This window comes from Eumetopias jubatus, unplaced genomic scaffold (genome assembly GCF_037043125.1).
Source record: "Eumetopias jubatus isolate StellerSeaLion01/CBP00866 unplaced genomic scaffold, mEumJub1_p1.0 scaffold_9, whole genome shotgun sequence".
Classification (NCBI taxonomy): domain Eukaryota; kingdom Metazoa; phylum Chordata; class Mammalia; order Carnivora; family Otariidae; genus Eumetopias; species Eumetopias jubatus.
In genome coordinates, this window is record NW_028274815.1 from 118,876,412 (window position 1) to 118,898,007 (window position 21,596).

At 51.5% G+C, this 21,596-nt stretch overlaps 2 protein-coding genes across 3 annotated transcripts; one reads left to right on the forward strand and one right to left on the reverse strand.

The window, feature by feature from the left end:
• Positions 1 to 9,639: 9,639 nt before the first annotated feature.
• Positions 9,640 to 19,961, reverse strand: BLCAP (BLCAP apoptosis inducing factor). Its single transcript, XM_028118774.1, has 2 exons — positions 19,871 to 19,961; positions 9,640 to 11,609 (listed from the first exon to the last, which is right to left on the reverse strand). Exon 2 carries the CDS (start codon positions 11,431 to 11,433, stop codon positions 11,170 to 11,172), a length of 264 nt encoding a protein of 87 aa, XP_027974575.1. The 5' UTR covers positions 11,434 to 11,609; positions 19,871 to 19,961; the 3' UTR covers positions 9,640 to 11,169.
• Positions 13,430 to 15,766, forward strand: NNAT (neuronatin). Of its 2 annotated transcripts, none has more exons than XM_028118773.2 (3): positions 13,430 to 13,573; positions 14,531 to 14,606; positions 14,835 to 15,766. In XM_028118773.2, the coding sequence occupies exons 1-3, from the start codon at positions 13,502 to 13,504 to the stop codon at positions 15,062 to 15,064; spliced, it is 378 nt and encodes a 125-aa protein (XP_027974574.2). In that variant the 5' UTR covers positions 13,430 to 13,501; the 3' UTR covers positions 15,065 to 15,766. The 2 variants fall into 2 exon arrangements, with proteins under 2 accessions (XP_027974574.2, XP_027974573.2); XM_028118772.2 differs by having other exon boundaries at positions 14,531 to 14,611; positions 14,835 to 14,984.
• Positions 19,962 to 21,596: the final 1,635 nt, after the last annotated feature.

A 21,596-nucleotide genomic window follows, 5' to 3' on the forward strand; every position in this document is an offset into this window, starting at 1 on the left:
CAAAAACTTACTAATCATGAAATCCAAAGAATTCTGTCTTTATTGGAATTCTCCGCTGCATTTGACAATGTTGATTACTTTCTCCTTGGAATGCCTCACTACTTTGGTTGCCCTGGCAACCCCTCTCCTGGTTGTTTGTCCACATCTCTGAGGTCCTTCCTTCTCTTTCCTTTGTCACCTGCTCACACCTTGACTGGTTCCTCACATGTCCCTGTAACTCGTGATTCTGCCCTAAGGCCCTGTTCCATTCTCTCTCTGGCGATCTCACTCATTCTCAGGCTTCCCATTACTCCCTGAGTGGCCATGGCCCTGGGCCAGTACTTCCAGTCCAATCTCTTCCTGAGCCCCAGACCCTGGATCCAAGTGCCTGCTGGACTCCACCTGGCTATGACCCTGACCCCTTGGCTACATCTGAGTCCACTGTCCGGCTCCACACACCAGCTCCCCGTGCTGCGTTCCTCATATACAGGGGCCTTCTGCCCACCTACCCAGGGCCCACCCAAACACATACGAGTCACCCTCATCATCACCCTCTCTTACCTGATAGTGAATCATACACCAATTATTTCTGGGTTTTAGCTACTACAAGTTTCTGATCTATTTCTGTCCATCTCCACTGGTCTAGTTCAGGCCCCTCCTTCCCTCATCTGGACCATGGCTTCCTATCAGATCTCTCTGCCTCTGGGCTGGTTACTTCTTGTAATGGATGTCTAGGGGTTTGGGCTTTCTAGCGGCCCTCATTCTTCCTAATGCTCCTTGTTACCTGTAGGGAAATGTCCTGTTCTCTATTTTATGTGGCTGTGGTGGGACCTGGGCTGCTCTTGCACACAAAAGCCACAGAGGTGCCTCCTCCAGCCCCTGCTTCTCACCACCCGGGTCCTGTCAGGGTGGCACTAGGCCCAAGCTCAGCCAGTTAGACCAAGGCTCTCTCTTGATTTTGACTTCTATTCAAATATGGAAGAAAGAGAATTATTCCATGTCTATGAGATACCACCACCATGTGCTGGTGGGCCGTGAACGTAGCATTCAAGATGGTGCCCAGTCTCCACCCATTTCACTGCCCCTCACTCTCTCCTTCCAGCCCGTCCCGACTTCCTAAGTGAAATGGGGCTAATGGTAGCTGTGTGTCTCACCAGGGGCGGGAGGATGGGGTTGTGATGACCAAAGGAGACAAGTGTAATAGCCCGCCATGTACACTATAAAGAGCTGTGCCCACAGAGGGGTACAGCCTGCATTTCCTGGGGTGCAGACAGCCTCACACCCACAACAGCCTCAACCTCGAACCGTGTTTCCTTGTTCACTGATTCGCTGGGAATTGTCACAAAATCTTTGTGATGAAACAGAATTCTGAACCTCCATTTCAGACATTTGGGATTTCAAGCAGAAAATAATTATTCTGCCTCTACCTCGCGCGCTGCCTGTTGCTAGGTGCCGAAAGGTACACAACCCGAGGAAGACATGGCCCCAGACACGAGGCACGACGAAACCACTGCTAATTAGAGCTGTAGTCGGTACCCAGAGGGCAGAGCAAAAGCCTCCAGAAGAACATGGAGATCAGCTTACCTCGTAAAATGTACATGATTTAATTGTGCCCCTTTCCACCAACACGGCTAATCCCTTCACCTCTACACTTAATCCCACCGCTTGGGGGCCCCTTGCATGACCTGTCGCTGCTCTTCAAACTCGGCTCCCATAGCCCTCCTCCCTCCAAATGTCAGCGGCTAAGACACAGCACCTTCCTGGGCCCTGCTGTCCCCCCCAGCTCCCCCTTTTGCTTTCTCAGCCAGACTCCGGATCATCCCCCACCCGGGTGGGCTTCTGGTCCCTCCCCCAAAGTTGCTGTGGCAAAGGTCCCCAAGACCAGGTCCGGGGGATGTCCTCACCTCCCCTGACCTCTGTGCCTCTGGCCCACCAGTGGCCACCCTGACTTGTAGAAATTCTCACCTCCCTGGGCTTCTGGGACCCCCACTTTTCCGGTCTTCTCCTCTAGCCCCTCCTGCTCAGTCTCCTTGGCAGGTTCTCTGCCTGCATCCATTCCTAAAGTGTCAGTCACAGCTCAGTGTCTGGCCCTGCTCTGTGAACGCTGCACCTTCTCCTTCAAGCTCATCCCTAGTTCTCCATCTATCGCCCTCAGGACACGGCCACACTTTCTCTGTGGGCTCCCAACTGGCATATATACTCTCCATATATACTTGACAGCAGCTCCAGTCAAGGTCACCAAGGGACCTTTTCCCTCCCTACCAACCTTGTCCTTTGATCTCCCCTCTGATGTCTACAGACAGGAGGCACATTAGGCAACAGCCCTCTCAACCTCTCTTCTGTCTTATCTACCCTTATTTCCTCTCAGCCCAGCTCGGAGACTGTCCTTGACCCAAATCGTAACTCTAGCACTTCTCTCCAGTATCCCGGACTCCTCAGGACAGGTGGCCATGCTGTCGGCTTTTCCGTCCCCTTTCATTTTATTCATTTTATTCTGCTCACCTTGCAGGGCTTCTGCTGCATTTCTCACAGGAAACTGCTCTGGTGAGGATCCAGGGGCCCCCAGTCCCTCCATGCAGTGAGGTCTCAGTCCTTATCTACCTAGCTTTACTCCTTTTTCTGCCGAGTGTTTCCCTCCTGGAAACACTCCACATCCCTGGGCTGGCATGCCAACACGGGCTACAGGTGCTTCTTCCACCTTTTTCTGACTTTTTGCCTTTGTGGGTTCTTCTTTCTCTCTGCCCACCCCTTACACTGGGGAGAGGTTCTCCGCCTGGATCCTTTTCTCTTCTCAGCTGCCATTTCTCCGAGGGCCAGCTCACCAAAGCCCACGGCTACAATCGCAATCAGTTATAAACCAAATCTTTTGTTCAAATCTCCTTCTGGATCCAAACCCTCTGCCTAGCTCCTTATAGGCCACCTCCACCTGGACCCCCACCTTTCACTCAACCTGTCAAAATTGAGCTCAACAATCCTCCTCCAGCCCCTGAGTCTGTCCTTTCTCTTAGGTGCTCTCCCATCGACACAGTCACCCAAGACAGAAACAGGGAAGGCATCCTTGACTCTTTCTTTAACCCAGCCATCAGTCAGTCAGCAGGGTTTTCTAATTTTCCCTTCTCTCCATCCTCTTGGCTTCTGCCCTAATTCAGGCCTTGCCCTCTGTACTTGGACCAATGCGATCATCTCCTCATTAGCCCTTGTCCCTCCAGATGTCTCCAAGTAACCAGAATAATCACCCTAAAACAGAAATCTTACCATGGCACCTGCCTGCTCAAAATGCTTCAAAGGCCCCCTCTTGTGAAGAGGAAAAAGACCCAACTCTTCAGTTAGACAGACATGGCACTGTGTGATCTGGTCCCACCTTCTGCCTCCCTTGCTTCTTACTTCATGCTCTGGCGACCCTGAACTGTCTACAAGCTCATGCATGATGCTAACTTCCGTCTCTGCCCTCTGCCTGAGTAACTCCCGCTCATCCAGGCAGCTCTTCTAGGAACCCCCCCGATACTCCCATAAAGCCTCACACTTGTACCACCCATCCCAGCTGCTCCATGCTTTGTCCATGTCCCAAACACATCTCTGGCCTTCTTACTACACATCATTTTAGTATCTGTGTGTCTTACCTCTTTGACCATATGCCCAAGATATGCCATATCTTATTCATCTTCATATTCTAACACCTAGCACCATGCCTGACACAAAGAAGACAATAAATGTATAAATACATAGGCCACTTGCCCTTTCTTGAAACTTTCAGTTCTCTCTTCTCTTTGACTATCATACTACTTTTCAAAAAGTTTATGCCAATTCACAGTCCCCTTAGCGCTGAATAATAGTGCCTGGCCCACTGTATCCTCATCAGCATCGGGTATTCTTAAACTTCCCCCCCTTAATTTGTTGAGGGGACTCGTATTTCCTTATTTTTTTTTTTTTTTCTTTTGAGAGAGAGAGAGCATGTGAGCAAGGGAGTGGGAGAGGGAGGGAGAATCTTAAGCAGGCCCCACGCCCAGCACGGAGCCTGATGCAGGGCTGAATTCCATGATCCCGAGATCATAACCTGAACCAGAACCAAGAGTTGGAGGCTTAACCAACTGAGCCACCTAGGTGCCCCTCCTCATGTTTTTTATTGTTGATCGTCAGTTATTAGTGGATTGAGTATTTTTTCAAAAAATTTTTAGTCAGTTCTTCTATTTCCTCTTCTGTAAAGTCGGTTTAGGTAAATGATACACTTCTCTGCTGCATTTTACCGTTAAGGTTTTGCTTGTGTTCTTTTACACATTATGGATCTGCAAATAGTTTACCCATTGCTTTTTGGTTCTGTTTGTGATATTGTTTGATTCTGGAAATATTTAGTTTTGATGTAGTCAGATTGGTTGGTCTTTGCCTTCTTGATGTCATTCTGTTCCTTTTTACCTTAGTGGGGTTCCCCATTCAGACACTTGTTAATTATCCAATTCCTTTCTTCCCTGGTTTTTAATGGGCTCATATCTCCTTTCTGACCTTTTAAAATAGGATTCGAACTTGGATGTGTGCTCTGAGGGGACACTGGAAATGGATTAATATTTTTCTTTCCATAGGCAGAGCCCCAATTTTGGATGAGTCTTCCTGTCATGGCTCTGGCTCTGGTCTAAGCCATTCCTGGCTGGTTACAGCGTCAGGGCCACAATGTTCTCACAGAACATGCCACCTGGATGGGGGGGCTGGAAGGCTATGGGAAGGTATGATTCCAGGCATAGACAATGAAATACAGAGAGGACTTCAAGGAATGAGAGCAGAAAACCTTTCTGGAAGCCCTGCCAGGACAGTGGGTGAAAAGGCATTTCAACTGCTCTGCCAATATGAATGGCTGAACCTAGCTAGCACCCACCAGTCCTGGAGGCTTCTGATCCTGCAAACAACCATTACCAGGGATGACAAGAGAAGGGAGAGCCCAACCCTGCCCCTCACCTGCATCAACCTACCTGCACAGACTCTGCCAGGACATGTCACCAGTGGCGGAAAAATCTCCGAGCCAGTTCTGCCAGGCTCATCTCCTGGGGGCTGCAGCCATCACCACGATTCTTCCATGCTCCGAGATATGGACTTGACAGCAGATCCTGGAGTCACCATGCCCCCTCTCCAGTGACTGCCCTAGGCACCAGGGCATCTGAGGGCGATGCTAGAGCTGGAAAGGAACTCGAGATCATCTAGTCCAACTGCCTCATTTTACAAATGGGGAAACTGAGGCTCAGGGAAGACAGGTGACTCATAGCCACCTGTTGCCAGAGGGAGGATGCCAGGCTGTGGAACCTTTTGTAAGGTTCTTCTCACACATCTGAGAAATAGTAGTCTCTGTGATATGTGTGTGTGAAATATTAGTCTGGAGGCTGGAAAATATTGTCACTTCAGAGTCGCTAAGAAGAGATTGGGAGGCAAACTGAATTTTCTTACTTGTAGGAAGGACTGGGCCACCTAAGTCCTTAGGAAGTCCAAGAGATTGACTGATTAGGGCCATCCCTCCATCCATCACCCTGGCCAGCCAGTCTGCAGGTTCCCTGCCAGCTCTGGTTAGGCCTGCGCCTGGTCAAGGGACAAAGACCAAGCACCCACCCTCAAGGGTTACACGGGGCGTTGATGGCCAAGCTAAGAAGATGGGAGCACAGGCAACAGGTAGCCACTGACGGGCTTTGTCTGTCTTCCTCCCTCAAAGACCTTCCCAAATGTGCCCTGACTCTAAGATTCGGCACCCAATAGATTTGAAGTTTATTCTTTAATGCAAAAAATCCTTTCATTAAACACTTGCTTATTGTAACATACTTTCTTTCACTCTCTATCTCTAAGAAGTAACAAGGGTAATGAAATAACAAGGGTGAAGTTAACTGATGGCTTTGGAAATGTTAAAGACTTCCCGTCCAGTCCCCTCCTGGGCATAAACATGGGGAAACAGAGGCCTGGAAAAGAGTGAGCAGAGGACAGCAAAGTCACATGGGACATGAGGTGGGTGGGGATCAGGCCCCCTTAGAGGGCTGCAACCACCAGTGTGGGGCAGGGAATTGGCTTGAGGGTTTAGCTTTGGAAGAAGTGAGCTGGCCAAGTGTAGACTCCCAGCTGCCCAGGAAAAGAGGTGAAGCCAGATATGGCACTGCAATGGGGCCGCCGGGGGGCCGCCCTCTCACTGAGCTGAGCTCAAGGCTGACATGGTCTTGTTCTGCATCAGCTTCTCAGAGCTTGGCATAGGGCCTGGCAAACGCTCCTGGCATGAACGAATGAGCAGGAGAGTTGGATGATCAGATCGCATCCCTAAGAGGCTTGAGCCCAGTAAGGGCTGGAGGTAGAGGGCCACAGAAGACAGGGAATATTTGTGAAGACTCCATCTTGAGCCAGGCTACGGTGGATATTATAATATCCATTTTCTAGGGGAGGAAACAGGCTCTGGGAGGTATGGTCACAAAGGCGGGGGCATAGGACCCGGGGCTCCCTGAAGCCTCGCCTCTCAAGGTTTGTTGGTCCTACACTGTTCCCCAAGTCTATTCCCACCCACTGTTTGGGTCCCAGTACCCCAAAGACCAAGGACTTCCTTCAGCTGTTGCTTGGCCAGGTTTCTCCCTTCCCCAAACCCACTCTATAATCAGTTTTTCTCAAGCTACTGACTTCTCTCTCTGAAGCTTGGCAGACCAAACTGCCCCTCTTCTGGCTTTCGGGAAGACACTGGGGAGGTAGGTGCTGGGCGGAGGCTGGACCAGCCTGTCTGAGTCAGGATCACCTTCCACCACTTGCTGAGGAGAGCACTTCTTAGTTCTTCCCTCTTTTCAGAGTGGTGACCCTTTCACTCATTATGGGGCAGGTGGGGGGTGAGGGGCAAGTTTTGCACTGGCTGTGGGGGATTGGGATTGGACACTGGTGACAACCCTTCTCTGGCCTCCTTTCCTGCAGCGGTTCAATGGGAGGCAGGCTTCCTTCCATCACCTTTCTCCATCCCTCTCCCTCCCCAGCTCCTGCCCTTACTTCCCCACCCACCGGCATGCCTGAGATCTCCTTCTCCCTGTTCCCAGGGAGCTGGACAGGGCAATGGCCTTCTTGACAGCCCTGTAGCTTTCACTGCTCAAATGCTAGCTGGCTCATTCCTTGCTGAAAGAATCCCACCTTAAAAATGCTGTTCTGATTGGGTTATCCCCTATTCCCACCAGATCCTTGTTTGTGATGGTTCCAGTCAGCTGGAAACTGAAGAGTTCTCGGGACTGTTTTGGGGCCCGCCACCAGAATGTCAGCCTTCGGCCCCTCAGTATCTCCCAGCAGAGTCCTCAAAGCTTTGAACAGCCTGACCTCTATTGCCAAAAGCCGTCTGAGCTGATTCTAAGACAGCCAGATACTGGTGGCCCTTCATTTTACTTTCAGTCCCATTTCTTTATCTGCAAGAACAGAGATGCTTGATGAGATGCTGAGAAATAACATCTCATGTATTATTTCACTGCTCAAACATTTATATTTGTCCTCAGGTCTCAGCCTGAACACCAATCCTCCCCCGCCCTGCATCAGATCCCCTTTTAGACTCCCATTATAGCATCTGCCACAATTCATAGTTTTATACATATCAGTGGGACTGTCTGCCCAAGGTCATGCCCTTTCCCATTAGCCTGGATGATGCCCTAAGGGCAGGGATATCCACCTCGTGTGGCCCCCCAGGCCTAGCCCCTACACAGATTCTGGTAAGTACCCCCTGACTGAGTAACAGTGCTGGTTCCCTTGAAGGGCGGGAGGAACCCAGTCACTATGAAGAGGAAGGGACGAAGTTCAGGAAGGCTTCCTGACAGAGGCATATCTGGGGTCACATGGTACACTGACTAAAGCAGAAAGCATATGCAGGCTGTCCTGCAGGGACACTGCCAACTTCCCAGAGCTCAGTCACCTTCTTCAGGTGTATCCAGGAGCACCTTAAGATCCTAGGAAGAAGGATTCGCAGTATTTAGAGCTAGGAACTGTTTGCTCCAAAGACCACATTTCACCTATAAGGAAACAGAGGTCCAGAGCAGGGTATAGACCAGTTCTGACAGAAGCCCAGCCCAAGGCCTCGTGGGGTCTGCGGTTAGCAGGTACCCCGTGAGCAACCGTCTCATACTGGAAGCCACAGCAACCAGAGGGATTGCAGAGCGTGATTTTCTAAGGCCCGGTGCCCCTGCTTTTTTCCAGAAGAGGTATCTACTTTTCACTTTCCTGAAAGGTGTTTCAGGAAGAGGAGGCAGGGTCAAGGTGGAAAGCCGCACCGCACTGCGGGGCAGACGGAATGCTGATTTGGCAGTCACCTTGTGGGGGGCGGGGGGAGTGGGCTGCAGGCTCCCTGCTGGAAAGGGCCACACATCTTTCAGAAGGAGGCCTGTTTGTAACACTTAAGCAGGCTTGACCTACGACAGAAAGCTGCTTTCTGAGGGAGAGCAAAATAAACAATAATCTTGGCTTCATTTATCATCCAGGTGCCTCCACAGGAGAGTGGGGCCACAAAAGCCTTTTTTGTTTGCTTGTTTTGTTTTTGGAATTTGCAATTGTCTATTTTCTTAAGTCTTCCCCACTAGGCTAGAATCATGCGCTCCTGGAGGGTCAGGCCTGGGTCTTGCCCCTGAAATCCCCAGCAAGCCTCGTACAGGGGCTCAATGTTTGCTGAATAAACTCTCCTTTCCATGGGTAGGACTTTTCAGCTTGTCAAGACTTTGCTGAACCACGAAATATATCCAGAAACCCAGGAAAGAAGAATTCAGAGGTAAAAGCACAAAAAGATCAGGCAGAAAATACTCAGCAGATATAATCAATACAAGTTCAGTTCTTTGAAAATACCTTTAAAATGGATAACTCTTGGCAAGTTTTGGTCAAGGAAAGAGAAAGCATGGACAAGCAACAATGCTAGGAATGAGAAAAGGGACAAACTGACAATGGGGAGATTTAAAAGGGGCAGGAGAAAATAACACAAAACTTTACAGCAATAAATTAAAAATCAAGATAAGACATGTGAACTTCTATGAAATTACCAAAGCCCTTTTGCAACTGTTATCTCCAGAAACCCTTATAACAGCACTGTGCTTTGGAGAGCAGTATTCCAGTTAGGTTTTCTGGAAGGAAAAGAGACTGAGAGGTGGACACCCAGCCCAGGTCCCTGACAAGCTACCTGCTTTGTCTCAAAGGTCAGAGCCACAGGAGCACGTGCCCATCAACAACAGGGACCCGCCACACTCTTGCACTTCCAGCCATCACCTTAAGCCCCCTGGTTGGAGGCCACTCTTATTTATTTTTCCACTTGAAATGCCATAAGGGGTTTCACTTTATTTTTACTTCAAAAGCAGCACCATAAAAATCCTTGATGATTAGAGCTCCAGCTGTCCTAAGTTGTTTGTCAAGGGATCGGTTACTCAACTCTCCTATGGAGGGAAACAGTTTCAGGCGAGAGGCCATGGGAGCTGAGAAACACAAATGTCTCATCTCTAAAAACTTTCAGACTCCCTCCTGTTCACCGCCTGGCCTGCCCCCTCCTCCCCTCCCCCAACCCCACCATCTGCTCTCCAGAGAACAGATCAAATTTTCGGGCTAAGGTACTCTGGCGCCAAGGACTCAGCCCCTCCATGCTACCCCCTGCCCCATACCAACTCAGAAATCCAACACCACAACCCAAATGGACTGCAGCCACATAAAACCACAAAGTAAAGTTTATAAAGCTTTATTAAACATTTCAAACAGCTGTGCAACGAACACACCGAAAATAAAAGCTCCAGAATAGCAGTCCAAATGTTCCACAAGTGTGGCCTCACGGTCCCATTCCCTAGATGGACTGCCTCCAGTTCTGTCCTCTGCCTGGCCCACCGCCCTTCCCACTCAGGCAAGAGGAAGATGGATGACTGAGACTGGACGGACAACCATGCTGGTCCCCAGTGGGCAGGGGCCAGGAGAAAGTCTCATTTGCCAACACTTGTTACTGAAGCGCAGAAAAAGCAAAAAGCGAGTGACAGTCACAAAGTCTTCCTGTGTATTCTTCATAATGTACAGTCTATATGCGCAGGACTGAAGGAACTCCTGGCACAAGGACGATGGCCACCGCTCCCCTCTGTCTTGTCTGAACCACCACGGAGTCCAGTGAGCTGGTCACCCTGCAATCCCCATGCTAAATAAAAACTGTAGCAGCACCTACTATAGCTAGCTATTGCTAAACCTCAAAATCAGAACACGTTCGATAAAGCTTCTTTAAAAGGAATATACACATATATTTGTATACACACACACACACACACACACACACACACACACACTCACGGCACACCAAAAATATCCAAACACCTATCAAGGGGATCATGGCTGTTATGAAACTCTTCCGAGTACTCTTCCATTCACTCTGGAACTGCTACATCTACATGAACACACCACACCTCAATCCTGCAGAGCATGCACAGGAGACACGGTGAGGCCCCCCCTCCTGGGGACAATTGAGAAAGGCAGGAGGAAGGGCAAAGAAAGTGAGGCTGGGCTGGTAAGCGTGAGCCCAGACACTCAGGTGAAAGAGCAACAGATATGTTACTTCTTTCTTAAAAATGAAGTGGAGAAAATACTGCAGATTTGTGGACAACAAACAGTCAAGACACGTTTCTGTCTGGGCTGCTGACCAGGGAAAGAAGGATGAAAAAGCGAGGCTCTCGGGCGTCAGCAATCTCTTTAAATTCGAGATAAGTGCAAAAATGAGCCCTGTCTTGGACAGGTGCTCCCCCAAAAAGGAAAGGGGTAGGAGAGAACTAAAGGGAAACCAGGACAGGGACTGAGGGGATGGTAACATTCTGGTACGGTAAGAGACCCTGACAAGGAGGGGTCACAGAAATGACGAGACTGGCATCTTATCTGCCCAGGTCATGCTGGGACGGTGTACCAGGATGGGCGCAGACTCCTCGCAGGAATGAGGCGAGGGGAGTGACCATCCTGCCAGCCTGTGGGAGGGGTGGGGGGACCGAGATGGGGACAGAACACACACAATCACAAGACCACCCACGACTATAGGACTCTACAATAAAAGCACCGGTCAGTGCCATTATTCACATTATAAGGATAAAACATCACAGGCCAAGAAAGGCGCCGTCAGGAATGTGGCACCCGCGGGGCTGCGGGATTTGAAACTCCAATGCTTTATGACCTATGTCAATGCCTCCCCTCCCATCTTCTGCTTCCTTGGAAAGCTAACTGGGCAGGCTGTTAGGTGCCCACAACGCCGGGGTCGTGCGCCGATTCCGGAAGCGGGGAATCAGAGCAGTGGTACAGGAAACAGTTTCCCCAGCAGCTATAGCAGATGAGGAACAGGGCTGCCAGGAAAACCAAGGCACAGATTGTGCAAGGCTTCCGCTCCAGGAGGAAGCTGAGCAGGTAAAAGCCCATGAACATGGAGTGGCTGAACCACAGGGCGGGGTTGAGGGGCTTGGGGATGAGAAGGACGGGCAGCAGCCACTGGAGGCAATACATGATCTCTGCTGGGCAGGGCCTTCACCAAGGCCACCGGGCACCGCTGCAGGAACCGACCTAATGGGAGCCAGGGGGCGCAGGCAGCTGCCCTCCGCTTTCTTCAACCCTCACTCTCCAGGAGCTGAGCCGCTGTGCTCTCTGGCTGTCAGCCCGGGATCACCAAGGCAGCACGGATCCTGAAGAGAAAAGTCAACACAACAGACAAACAGACAAAAAACAGACAGACAGACAGACAGACAAAAAAAAAAAAAAACAGGAACAGAATGTATACTTATTTGGGAAAATGGATCATGGTTAACAACAGCAAATGTGAATGCCCTTTCCTCCCTGCCCACCCATGGAAGTCTACTCCTCTCCACATCACCATTTCAGGAAGCTCTTGGGGTATCTCCCCCGGGCTTGTCAGGGAGTTGGGCCAGAGGGCTCTTCGGGCAGGTCTGACACAGTGGACTGGCTTTGCCTGGGCCCTGCCCAGCAGAGATCATGTATCGCCTCCTGGGGCTGCAGCCCGTCCTCAAGGGGCCCAGACCTCACAATACCGCCCTGTGGTTGCCCCCCAATGGCCATGGGCTCCATGCTGTGCCCCCACAAAATAAGAACAGGGTTTGGTTCTGTATCTATAATGTCACAGCAGGTGCTCAGGGGAGAGTTAAAGCACCGCACTGCCAACTGGAGCCCGCAGGCAATGGATCCTTGCATGCTCTGCGAGGCGGCGGTGGCAGCACTACCAAATATTTTCTTTTAGAATGGCAGCCCAGCATCATTTTGCCAAAACCAGCCAGCTTCTTCAAAAGCCAATGTAGGAAAAAAAAAAATCACCATGCCACTTCAACCAAACTGACCTCACTTGGATCACTTACACTTTCCATCTGCTGCTGGCACTGTATAGAACCTGACCTCTGTGAGCTTTTAATCAAAATTAATTTTCTATCCACATAGGGGCAAATGCCATTTGGCCCCTGTGCTAGGAAGCTTGCTGGGGAGGCGCTCTCCAGTGGCGGGCCACCAGTGCGCTGGGGCTGAGCTCGCAGACCGCGTTCCGGTCTTCCCCGCTGTGCCTGGAAATGGACCTGCGGCAGCCACAACCCTCTGGTGGCGGTAGCAAAACCCCATTCCAAGCTCCAGCTGCCCAGTGCAACGGGTACAAAGAACCTCGCTGACTGCGTTAAGACCTACCAGGGCCTGGGGGGAGGGGAGCAGGAGAGAGAGGTTGAAAAGACCTGTCCAGCAGAAATGATCCTGGACCATTTTCCGACTTCTCGGAAAGCTCATCCCATCCTTTCCGCGCACACAAAGGGGCCAATCCCTCCCGCATTCCTCCCACAGGGTGGATACCCGGTGACTACCACTTTTGCGCCTAGAGCACGGTGCCCTGGCTCTGTTCCTTTCTATCGTCGCCGTGGTAGTAACCGTAAGCGGGAGGCAAAGAATCAGAGAAAAGTTCCGTGCTCAGGGACTCTCAGGAAGCAGAGGACACGGGCTTACAGCACATCAAATACCAGAGTGAGAGTACTGATCAGGGGCCTATGAAGCCAAGGCTCCGGTAAGGGGCACTTTTTTTTTTTTGCTCTGCGGGGCAGATGATCCCTAAGTTAGGTTTTCCTGGTTTTCCACCCGTGCCCAAGGTGGGGTCCTGGTGTGCCACTGGACACTGGGCTCGAATTTGCAGGCCACAGCTCCGAGGAGTTCCGTGCCAAAAGGCGTGCACCCCCTACTCCAGCCCTTTGCTCTACTCAAGAGTTGCAGTTCCCCTCCATTTTACACTAAAATTCAAAAGCGGGCACAGCGGAATCTTCTGGAAAGGGGCTAAGATGGAACTCAGGAGGCGGGGGTCGGTGTGGAAAGAGCAGATGGATTATTTTTTCCTCTGCTGGCGAATGAGGAGCGCCCCCGGCCACCCCTCCTCAATGGACACCCCCAAACGCGCATGCGCACTTGGCTGGCGGGCGGATACTTAAGGCGCGGCCACCGCGGCTGCGGCAGTGCGCCCAACAGCGGACTCCGAGAGATCGGCGGACCTTGCCGAACCACGCACGCTCTCAACCACTCACCCACCACTCTTGGAACCATGGCGGCAGTGGCGGCAGCCTCAGCTGAGCTGCTCATCATCGGCTGGTACATTTTCCGCGTGCTGCTGCAGGTAAGTGTGCCCAGGTTCCGGGTGGGCGAGGGGTCCCAATGCGCGCCCCCTTAACCGGCAGGCCCACGTCGCAATTGCCGCCTCCCAGACCCTTCCTATCCTTATTGCCGCGATCCCTGCTTGCCCGAGTGCCGCGGTCGGCACCGCGTGCCCCCGCGCGTTCCCTGCGCCCTCCTCCTCGCGCAGACCCTTCCCAGTGCGCCCGCGCCCAGCCGGGAACAAAGAGTTGGGGCGCGGCGGGCGCCAGCCGCTGACGATCGCCGAGGCTCTTAGCGACCAACGCGGTAAGAAAAACCCGCTACACCCCAGACTCTACCCCAGGAGGGAGGCGGGGCACTTCTGTTTTGCGAAGAGACTTTACGCTCGCATAGCAAAATTTTCTGCCTTAAAAAACTGCGCATTGCGGGGAAATTTCTTTAAAACAATATATATATATATATATATATATATATATATATATATAGCGCTTGCGAAGGTGGAACCAAAAATAAGTTAGAAAAAGGCACTTCTCAGGAAAAAAAAGCACTTCATAAAAACCCACAACGAATTAAGAGAAAAGTAATTTGCGGGAAAAAAATGAATTAGAGAAAATGCGCATTGCAGGAAAAATAAATCAGGCAAAAGCACTTGGCAGAAAAAAAATGCATTAGATAAAAAGCGCATTGCAGAAAAAATTAGACAAAGGAGCTAAAAGAAAAAATGAATCGGATAAAAAGCGCTTTGAAGCAAACAATTAGAGAAGGTTCTTTGCAGGAAAAATGGGAGAGAAAAAAAGCGCTTCCAATTTTGACAATTCGCTTTGTTAAAAAAAAATCAAATAGAGACAGAGTGCTTTGTAAAAATAAATCAGAAGAAAGCACTTTGCCCATGAGATCATTTGCCCTAAAAGCACCCCTTGCAGGAAGAATTCCCTGCTAAAGGAATCCTTTGCCAAAGGAATCGCATATTTCCTTCAAGGTGTTCCTGGAATGCTGCATTTACTGGGTAGGATTCGCTTTTCGAAATCCTCCAGGGACACAGCCCATTGCGAGAAGTGAGGTATACCTAAGTTGTGGGTCCAATCAGCTTGCTGCCATGCAGCCTTCAGCACAGTTGGAAAAGCTCCAGCTGCCCTGACTCGTGGACAAGCTGCGCCCGCGCCTGCCTCTCTAAGTCCGACCGGCAGGCGGGGCAGGGGGTGGGGTGGGGGCGGGCACGGCAGCGCTGCAGACTCGGGGCGGGTGCCTGCCTCTAAGGGCAGGTCCCGGGTCTCTCGCTGCAGGTGTTCAGGTACTCCCTGCAGAAGCTGGCGTACACGGTGTCGAGGACCGGGCGGCAGGTGCTGGGAGAGCGCCGGCAGCGAGCCCCCAACTGAGGCCCCAGCCCCCAGCCCTGGGCGGCCTTGTCACCAGGTGCTCCTGTGCTTCTCGGCCAGCATGGGAGCCAGTGCCGCGCAGGAATGGGGGGTCCCCTGTGCTCTCTCGCCAGAGGAGCATTTGCCAAGGTCAGTGAGGGGCCGGTAGGCCCCCGGAGAAGCAGCACCGACAATGACGACAATACCAGATCCCTTCCAAACCCCTTTGCACCCCTCCGACTGCTGGGCGGGGTAGAGGGAGGAGGGGGGGTGGGGGGAGCATACCCCTGAGATCTGGGCACAGGCAATGCATTCTGATCTGGACCAAGTCGGGACAGTGCCATCCCAGCCCTGCAGCCACGGCCATGCCAACAGGCCCCACCACAGAGATCCTGACAACCGCACCAGCCAGCAGAATGGACATTCCAGCATCACCAGCCGAAGCCCTGAACCCCGATGCAGCAGACAAGGCGCCAGCTGCGTGCCTCTGTGGCGGGACTTGAGGGCGAGAGTGAGGGAGGAGGGGTAAGAAACAGAGTGGGGCCCGCTCACTGTCCCTCGCCAACAACTCGTGCATTCCAGCCTTGCTGCCTTTGCTCCCTCAATTCCCTCCCCCCCCCACGGCCTCCTGAGCCCACCCCAAAGAAATGTGTCACTCAATTTGGACCTATTCAACCAGTAAATGATCCCATCTTCACTAAAACACCTTCTCCAAGCCCCCAGCCCCTCACTGATCTTGCTTTCCCTGGTCTCACGCAGTTGTGGTCAATATTGTGGTAATCGCTAATTGTACTGATTGTATAAGTGTGCATTAGTTGTGTCTCCCCAGCTAGATTGTAAGCTCCTGGAGGACAGGGACCACCTCTACAAAAAAATAAAAAACCAGTACCTCCCCCATCTCGCACCGTGTCCCAGGACCCTGCGGGGTGGTGGAGGTGCACCAAAAAGCTGTCTCTTGTGACTTCATTTGCGGCTTCAACACATACTTCTTAAGACTGGGCTGGTGCACCATTGTTGGGGTGGGGGAACAAAGGGGGAATAAGCTGGGACCCTCACACACCCAGTTCCATCTTCACTTAACACTGTTCTGAGAGATAAAGGAACGCTTCCCCACCCCAAAAAGAAACGTCTACATCTTTTGTGGTCTCAGAATAAAAGACCACTTACCCTCCCCAGAGGGGGTGGATGCCTTCACTTGTCCTGGAACACGGGACCTTGGCAGGAAAGATGGGAGGAGGTAAGAAAGGTGGGAATAACCCTCACGATGGGGTGCTATAGACCAAGGAAGTGATTCAGGACTTCAGAACACAGAGCTTTAGCTCCATCTAGGAGCCCCAAGGAAATGAGCACTGGGCAGGGTGGGCACTGGCTGATAATGAGTATCGGATAAGAGGTGTGGTGTGGTGCCTCCCCTGCCCAGCTTATCCCTCCAGGCCCTATAACCCCTACCAGGACCACGACAAGGGCATTCTGCCCTGCCTTACTACTCTCCAGGTCTCCTCCCTGACACCCAGGAACCTCTCTCTAGCTCTCCCCATTAGTGGGTTCTCCACTTCTGGCATTAGCCTCAATATTCTTAGGGGTGCTTACCAGGTCCCTGGCCCTGGGCTCTCTCCTGCCATGTCAGGGTAGGTGGGCGGGTGGGCTGGCTGTTCAGCTCCTGACTTCTTTCTCCCCTTTCACTCTCTTGAGTCAGGACTCCTTTCACAGGGTTAGCTGACTGCCTCACCAAATGGCCCTGCCGCCTGTTCAGGCTCGTCTCTGGCTTAATGTGTCCCTGTCACTACACACCTGTTCCTGGGTCAACACCAAGGGAGGATTTGGAGGGCCATAAATCTCTCTGCCACTTCCTCAAATCCCTTAGTCACAGTTGCTGCAAACACTTCTGGAGCACAAAGCACCTTGCCCCCTGAGCCTGATACTTCCCCTCCTCTAAGCAACCCCTTAAGTTTCTAAACCCCACTGCCAGCGCCTCTAGAGGCGCCTATATCTTTAGTATAACATCAGAGAATTATGGGGGTAGAGGGTACAGACCTCAGTTCTGGTACTGGGCTTTGTCATCAATCAGCCCAGGGAAACTGGCTAGGTCATCTCCTACCCCCCACCTTCAGTTCCCCTCTATAAAAGTGCTAAGACCCCAGTGAACTCCAGGATACTAGAAACACTCTGCCATCAAAGTGGCCATCAGGACCCATGGGGACTGAGGTGGGGATGTGTAATCAGAGACTCCCATCTTCCTTATGCTGGGTGGCTCCAGCTTCTACTTTGGCCTGAAGGTGAGGTGGGTCTCCTCTTGCCCCAGGGTGACTCATCAGCAGGCAATGCCCACACTTCCCTTCTGAAGCCATTTCATGGCAGGCCTCAAGACTGGGAGTTGCTGTGGTTTTCCACACTAAGCCCACAGAACCGTGAACATTTCAACATGTGTTCTCAATGAAGACTGCCTCACCTCGGAGCCTTCAGGGGTATGCCCACAGCCCCACTGTCCCACATGCTCTAACCTCAGCCCAGTTATAAGGTAGCTGAGTTCAGACAGACAGGCATGGAAGGGTCTGGCTGTTCTGGACAGAGCATGCTCCCCTTAGTTTCCTGTACCCCCTTTAAAAGGCAGGAGGCTGCTGGCAGCCCCAGGGCTTTCCAGATAATCTTGGCAAAGCCCATCTGTGGGGCTTCTCCATCCATCCATCAAAGTGGCATGGTGAGATGACAGACTTCCAAGCAAGGGCTGTCCTGGTGGCCTGCATTCACATGGGTGGGCTTGAGTGTGCAGTGTCCACTCCCCCACTTTCATCCTTCATGCCCAAACCCTCATGTTCTGGCAGCAAACAACCCACTGGAGAAGGCAGAAGGAATGTGTCCACTTTCTATTCCTGTGTGGTGCCTAGAAGTCTGGTCCAAACACACCTTGTTTATAAAAATTTTTCCAGAAGCAATACCATTAAAACATTTTATTCTGATAGAGAGCAATGGCAGAAGTTAAAAATGACTAGAATTTTATTGCAAGCCCTTAGTCCACAGGCCTCCCTTTTTCCTAAACTGTCTCTACCACCCCCAAAAGGCTTTGCCCTTGTAAAACCAAGGATATAGCAGATGAGTTGTGAGGGGATTGGAATGGCTTTGGAAAGGCAAGACTCTTGGCACTAATGCCCCAAGAAGGATGTTAGTGTCTCAGCCTAACCAGTTAAGCTCCAAGGGGGGGTGGGGGGGGGCTAGGTACCATGACTTTCAGAGGTGTGGGGTGCTATGTGACACTGCTATCTCTATCTGTGGAGTATTTGGATTGTGACGGAAGGAAGAGGTGGGGGGACAAGCTTCTTAAGCTTCAGCTGCAGGACAGCGACAGCTTTTTACACCTGCATTGGATGAGGGAGCAGGTTTGCTGTGAGCCATTTGCTACATATCTATTTTCAAACTTGTATCTACTCAGGAGCCAGCACCCTAAAGTGAGATTCTGAATCTGCAGTTAGTTTTACCCCCAGAGATTTAAACGTGCACAAACGCGCACACAACACAAAAAACATTAGTCTAACAACAGTCTCTTTTTCCCTGGTGATCTCTGACTTCCTCTATATGCCCCAGAGACATGTCACCATCTTCTCTGGGAATGATCCTGTTCACCCTCCCCTCCACCTCTTCTCCCTCCCAACAGGGCCCATACCCCAGCAGGATCCAGATTCCTCAGCATTCCCATAACAGGAAGTCAAAGAGGCAGGCAACACATGGTCCTTGGTATAGCACACAGTGACAGGCTTGAAATGGAATGCATATGTTTCAAAGATAAGAGAACAAAAAAAGACAGCCAAACCCAGACTTCCAGATTCCTCTTTGAAACAACATATTACAGATAAAAGGCTACACTGTTTTGGGCAGCAATTCTAACAAGACCAATTACAGATCCGGAATTGATCTGGTCACAGGAAACTGACCAGGGCTCTGAATCTTTTAACAGATTTGCTTGACAGTAGTCTCTGATTTAAAACAAACAAATAAACAAGATCTAACACTTGGCATTAGCACTTAAGCTGGAACTTTTTTTTTTTTTTTGTCCTGGCTTTGGTGTTGCTGTCCAGAAGGCTGAGGGGATGGTGGGACCATGTCGGGCAGGGCAAACAGAAGCTGTTCCCAGCACACCAGCTCCCTGAAAGGGATAAAACACGATCCGAACCTATAAACAGAAAGATCATTTCCTCCCTAGGACAGACCCCAGTCTGTCCCAACATTTAGCATTGAAAAGGGACACGGAGGCCTGGAAGGAATATACAGAAGGTTTGGAAGGGGTAAGGAAAAAGAACTGTTCCCCATCCCCCATTCTTTCTAGGCCACTGGTGTGCCAGGCATTCCGTTCCTCCAGCTGCCCTTGAGGGCCACTCCCCATATATACTGGAGGAAAGGAAACGGGTGTCCAGGCTTGCTGTAAAGTTATGAGAGAGTAAGAAACACCCGCGACTCAAAGCAGAGCGTCAACCTATTACCCCATCACCTTAGACACCAAAGCGGGTGCCTGGGGCGGGAGGTTCCCTTTCGCCCCTCTCACCCACGCCCCTTCTGATTTTAAAAATGCTACTGAAGTGGCGGGGACAGAGTAATAGGACTCTCAGAAGCTGGGCCCCCTGCCATGGGCCCCTGGGCCGAAGAGGTGGTAGTCGCGCCCCTCGGCCCTGCGCTCCCCGACTCTGCCTGTCCCGTCCCGGGAACAGACAGGCGAGCACTGACCTTGGAGGCCAGAACGAGACCCAGGGGTCTGGTGACTCGCCCTCGGGCCGCGGAAGGACCCCCAAGGTCCGGGCTGGGGCCACACAGGGCAATCACGTGACACCGGACAGGGGTGGCCCCCTGGGTGCGCGGAAGGAAAACCCCAGAAAGGGACCGGGCGACGCCTTAAGGTGACCCCGAAGGGACAACATGGCGGCGCCGCCGCACTGAGGGCCTCTCATCCCGTCCCCAGGGGGCCGACGCCACGGTACCTGCAAGCCCTGCCATGGCGCCGCCGCCACTGTCGCCTTCGCTGCCGCAGCCTGCCTCCACCTCAGCTCGCCACCGACGCCGCAGGAAGCCGGGGAGACGCCCCCTTCGTCTTCTAGTGGAGCTGACCGAGGACCCCTCCCGGCATTGGGCTGCCTCCAGAAGACGCCAGATCATAAGCTCCAAGTTAGGTCGTCTTCGCCCGATATCCCCACAATGTTCGCCTCAGATGAGCCTTTGAAAACTTGCTCTGTATCTGTGAGGAAATGAGGGGGCTCTCAAGTCTTCAAGCCCGAAGAATTTTTAATCAGGCGCATCTCGGGTAGTCCCGAGTCACGGTCTCATGGTCCCCTCATGCATATGCAGCAGATTGTGATCCTTACTCATTGAGCGCCGAGGGGGCGTACCTTAGTCTTCATAGATGAGCTCTTGATTCCGGTTCCCTGCGTGGATCACCTGTGTCATCCGTGGCAAACCTCGTGGCTCAAAGTCCACCCTCTCCCTGGCCCTTTCACAAAGGGGCCAAAGTTCAGGAACGGAAAAATCGGGTTCAGAACTTAGGACCTGACTCCTCCCCTTTCCCTGTACCTTGGGCAACTTGCCCACCCCGACTCTCAGCTTCCCTAGGTCTGATGAAATGCTTACCTCATAGAGTTGTTATGGGGATTGAATGAGTCGGGATTCGTTTATTAGCTCATTAAGCGCCTTCCTTGAACGCTTACTATCTGTAAGTGCAGCGCTAAAGGCAGGAGGGTGGAGTGGAGGGTGGCAAGCCTCTGCCAGTCTAGTGGGGGAAAGTGAAGGGGCGGAGGAACTAGAGTCAGCAAATAATGACGGTTAATATTAATCAAATCAATATATAATTATGCAGCATGGGAAGTGTAGTGGGAGAACGTAAGGAGGGCTATGAAAAATGAATGGGGTAAGGGGTGAGTGTGGATACTCCTTGAGAAGCTGACATTTAGATTGAGAAACTAAGGACAATTAGGAGTTGTGCAGGGCAAGAGTGAGTGGGGAAATGTTATAGGCAGAAAGAACCACTTGTCCCAGATGAGGTGGGAAGGAGCCAGGGTGGGGGTGAGCAAGGAGTAGTGCAGGTAGCGCTACCAAATGAATTTGGATTTTATCTTGAGAGTAATAAGCCATTTTCATCAAAGGAGTGATAACAAATTTGGATTTCTGAAAGGCTACCCTGGTTGCATGGCTTGGAGGACACTTGGGAACAGGTGTGGGGGGACCAGTTCGAAGGTTATTGCAGCTTTCTAGCTACAAAGTGATGATGACTCGGGGTGGTGGTTTGGGGAGGTGGAGAAAAAACGGATGAAAGAGTGGATGTGGGTGTGTGCTAAGGCAATGGCAAGAACATCTAGGTTTTCGTCTTGAGTATGAAGGAGTCAGGAGCCCTTCTTTTACCACTTTAGTAGTGGTAAAGCTTGAATAAGGATCAAATTGAGGGGGAAGATACAGAGTTTGGCTTTGAGAAGGCAAGTTTGAAATGCCTGGGCAAAGTCTAGGTGGAGAGGGTCAATAGGCATTTTTATATGAGACAAGCTCAGAAGAGAGGTCTGGGCCGGAGATTCATATCTGGGTAGCATCGGCACACAGTGATGGATGAAATCATGGTGCTGGATGAGATCCCAAGGGAGGGAAGGTAGATTTAAAAGAAACGTAGACAGAGGAGGAGGAGGAGGAGCCAAGAAAGGAGGCTGAGAAGCAGTAAACAGAGGG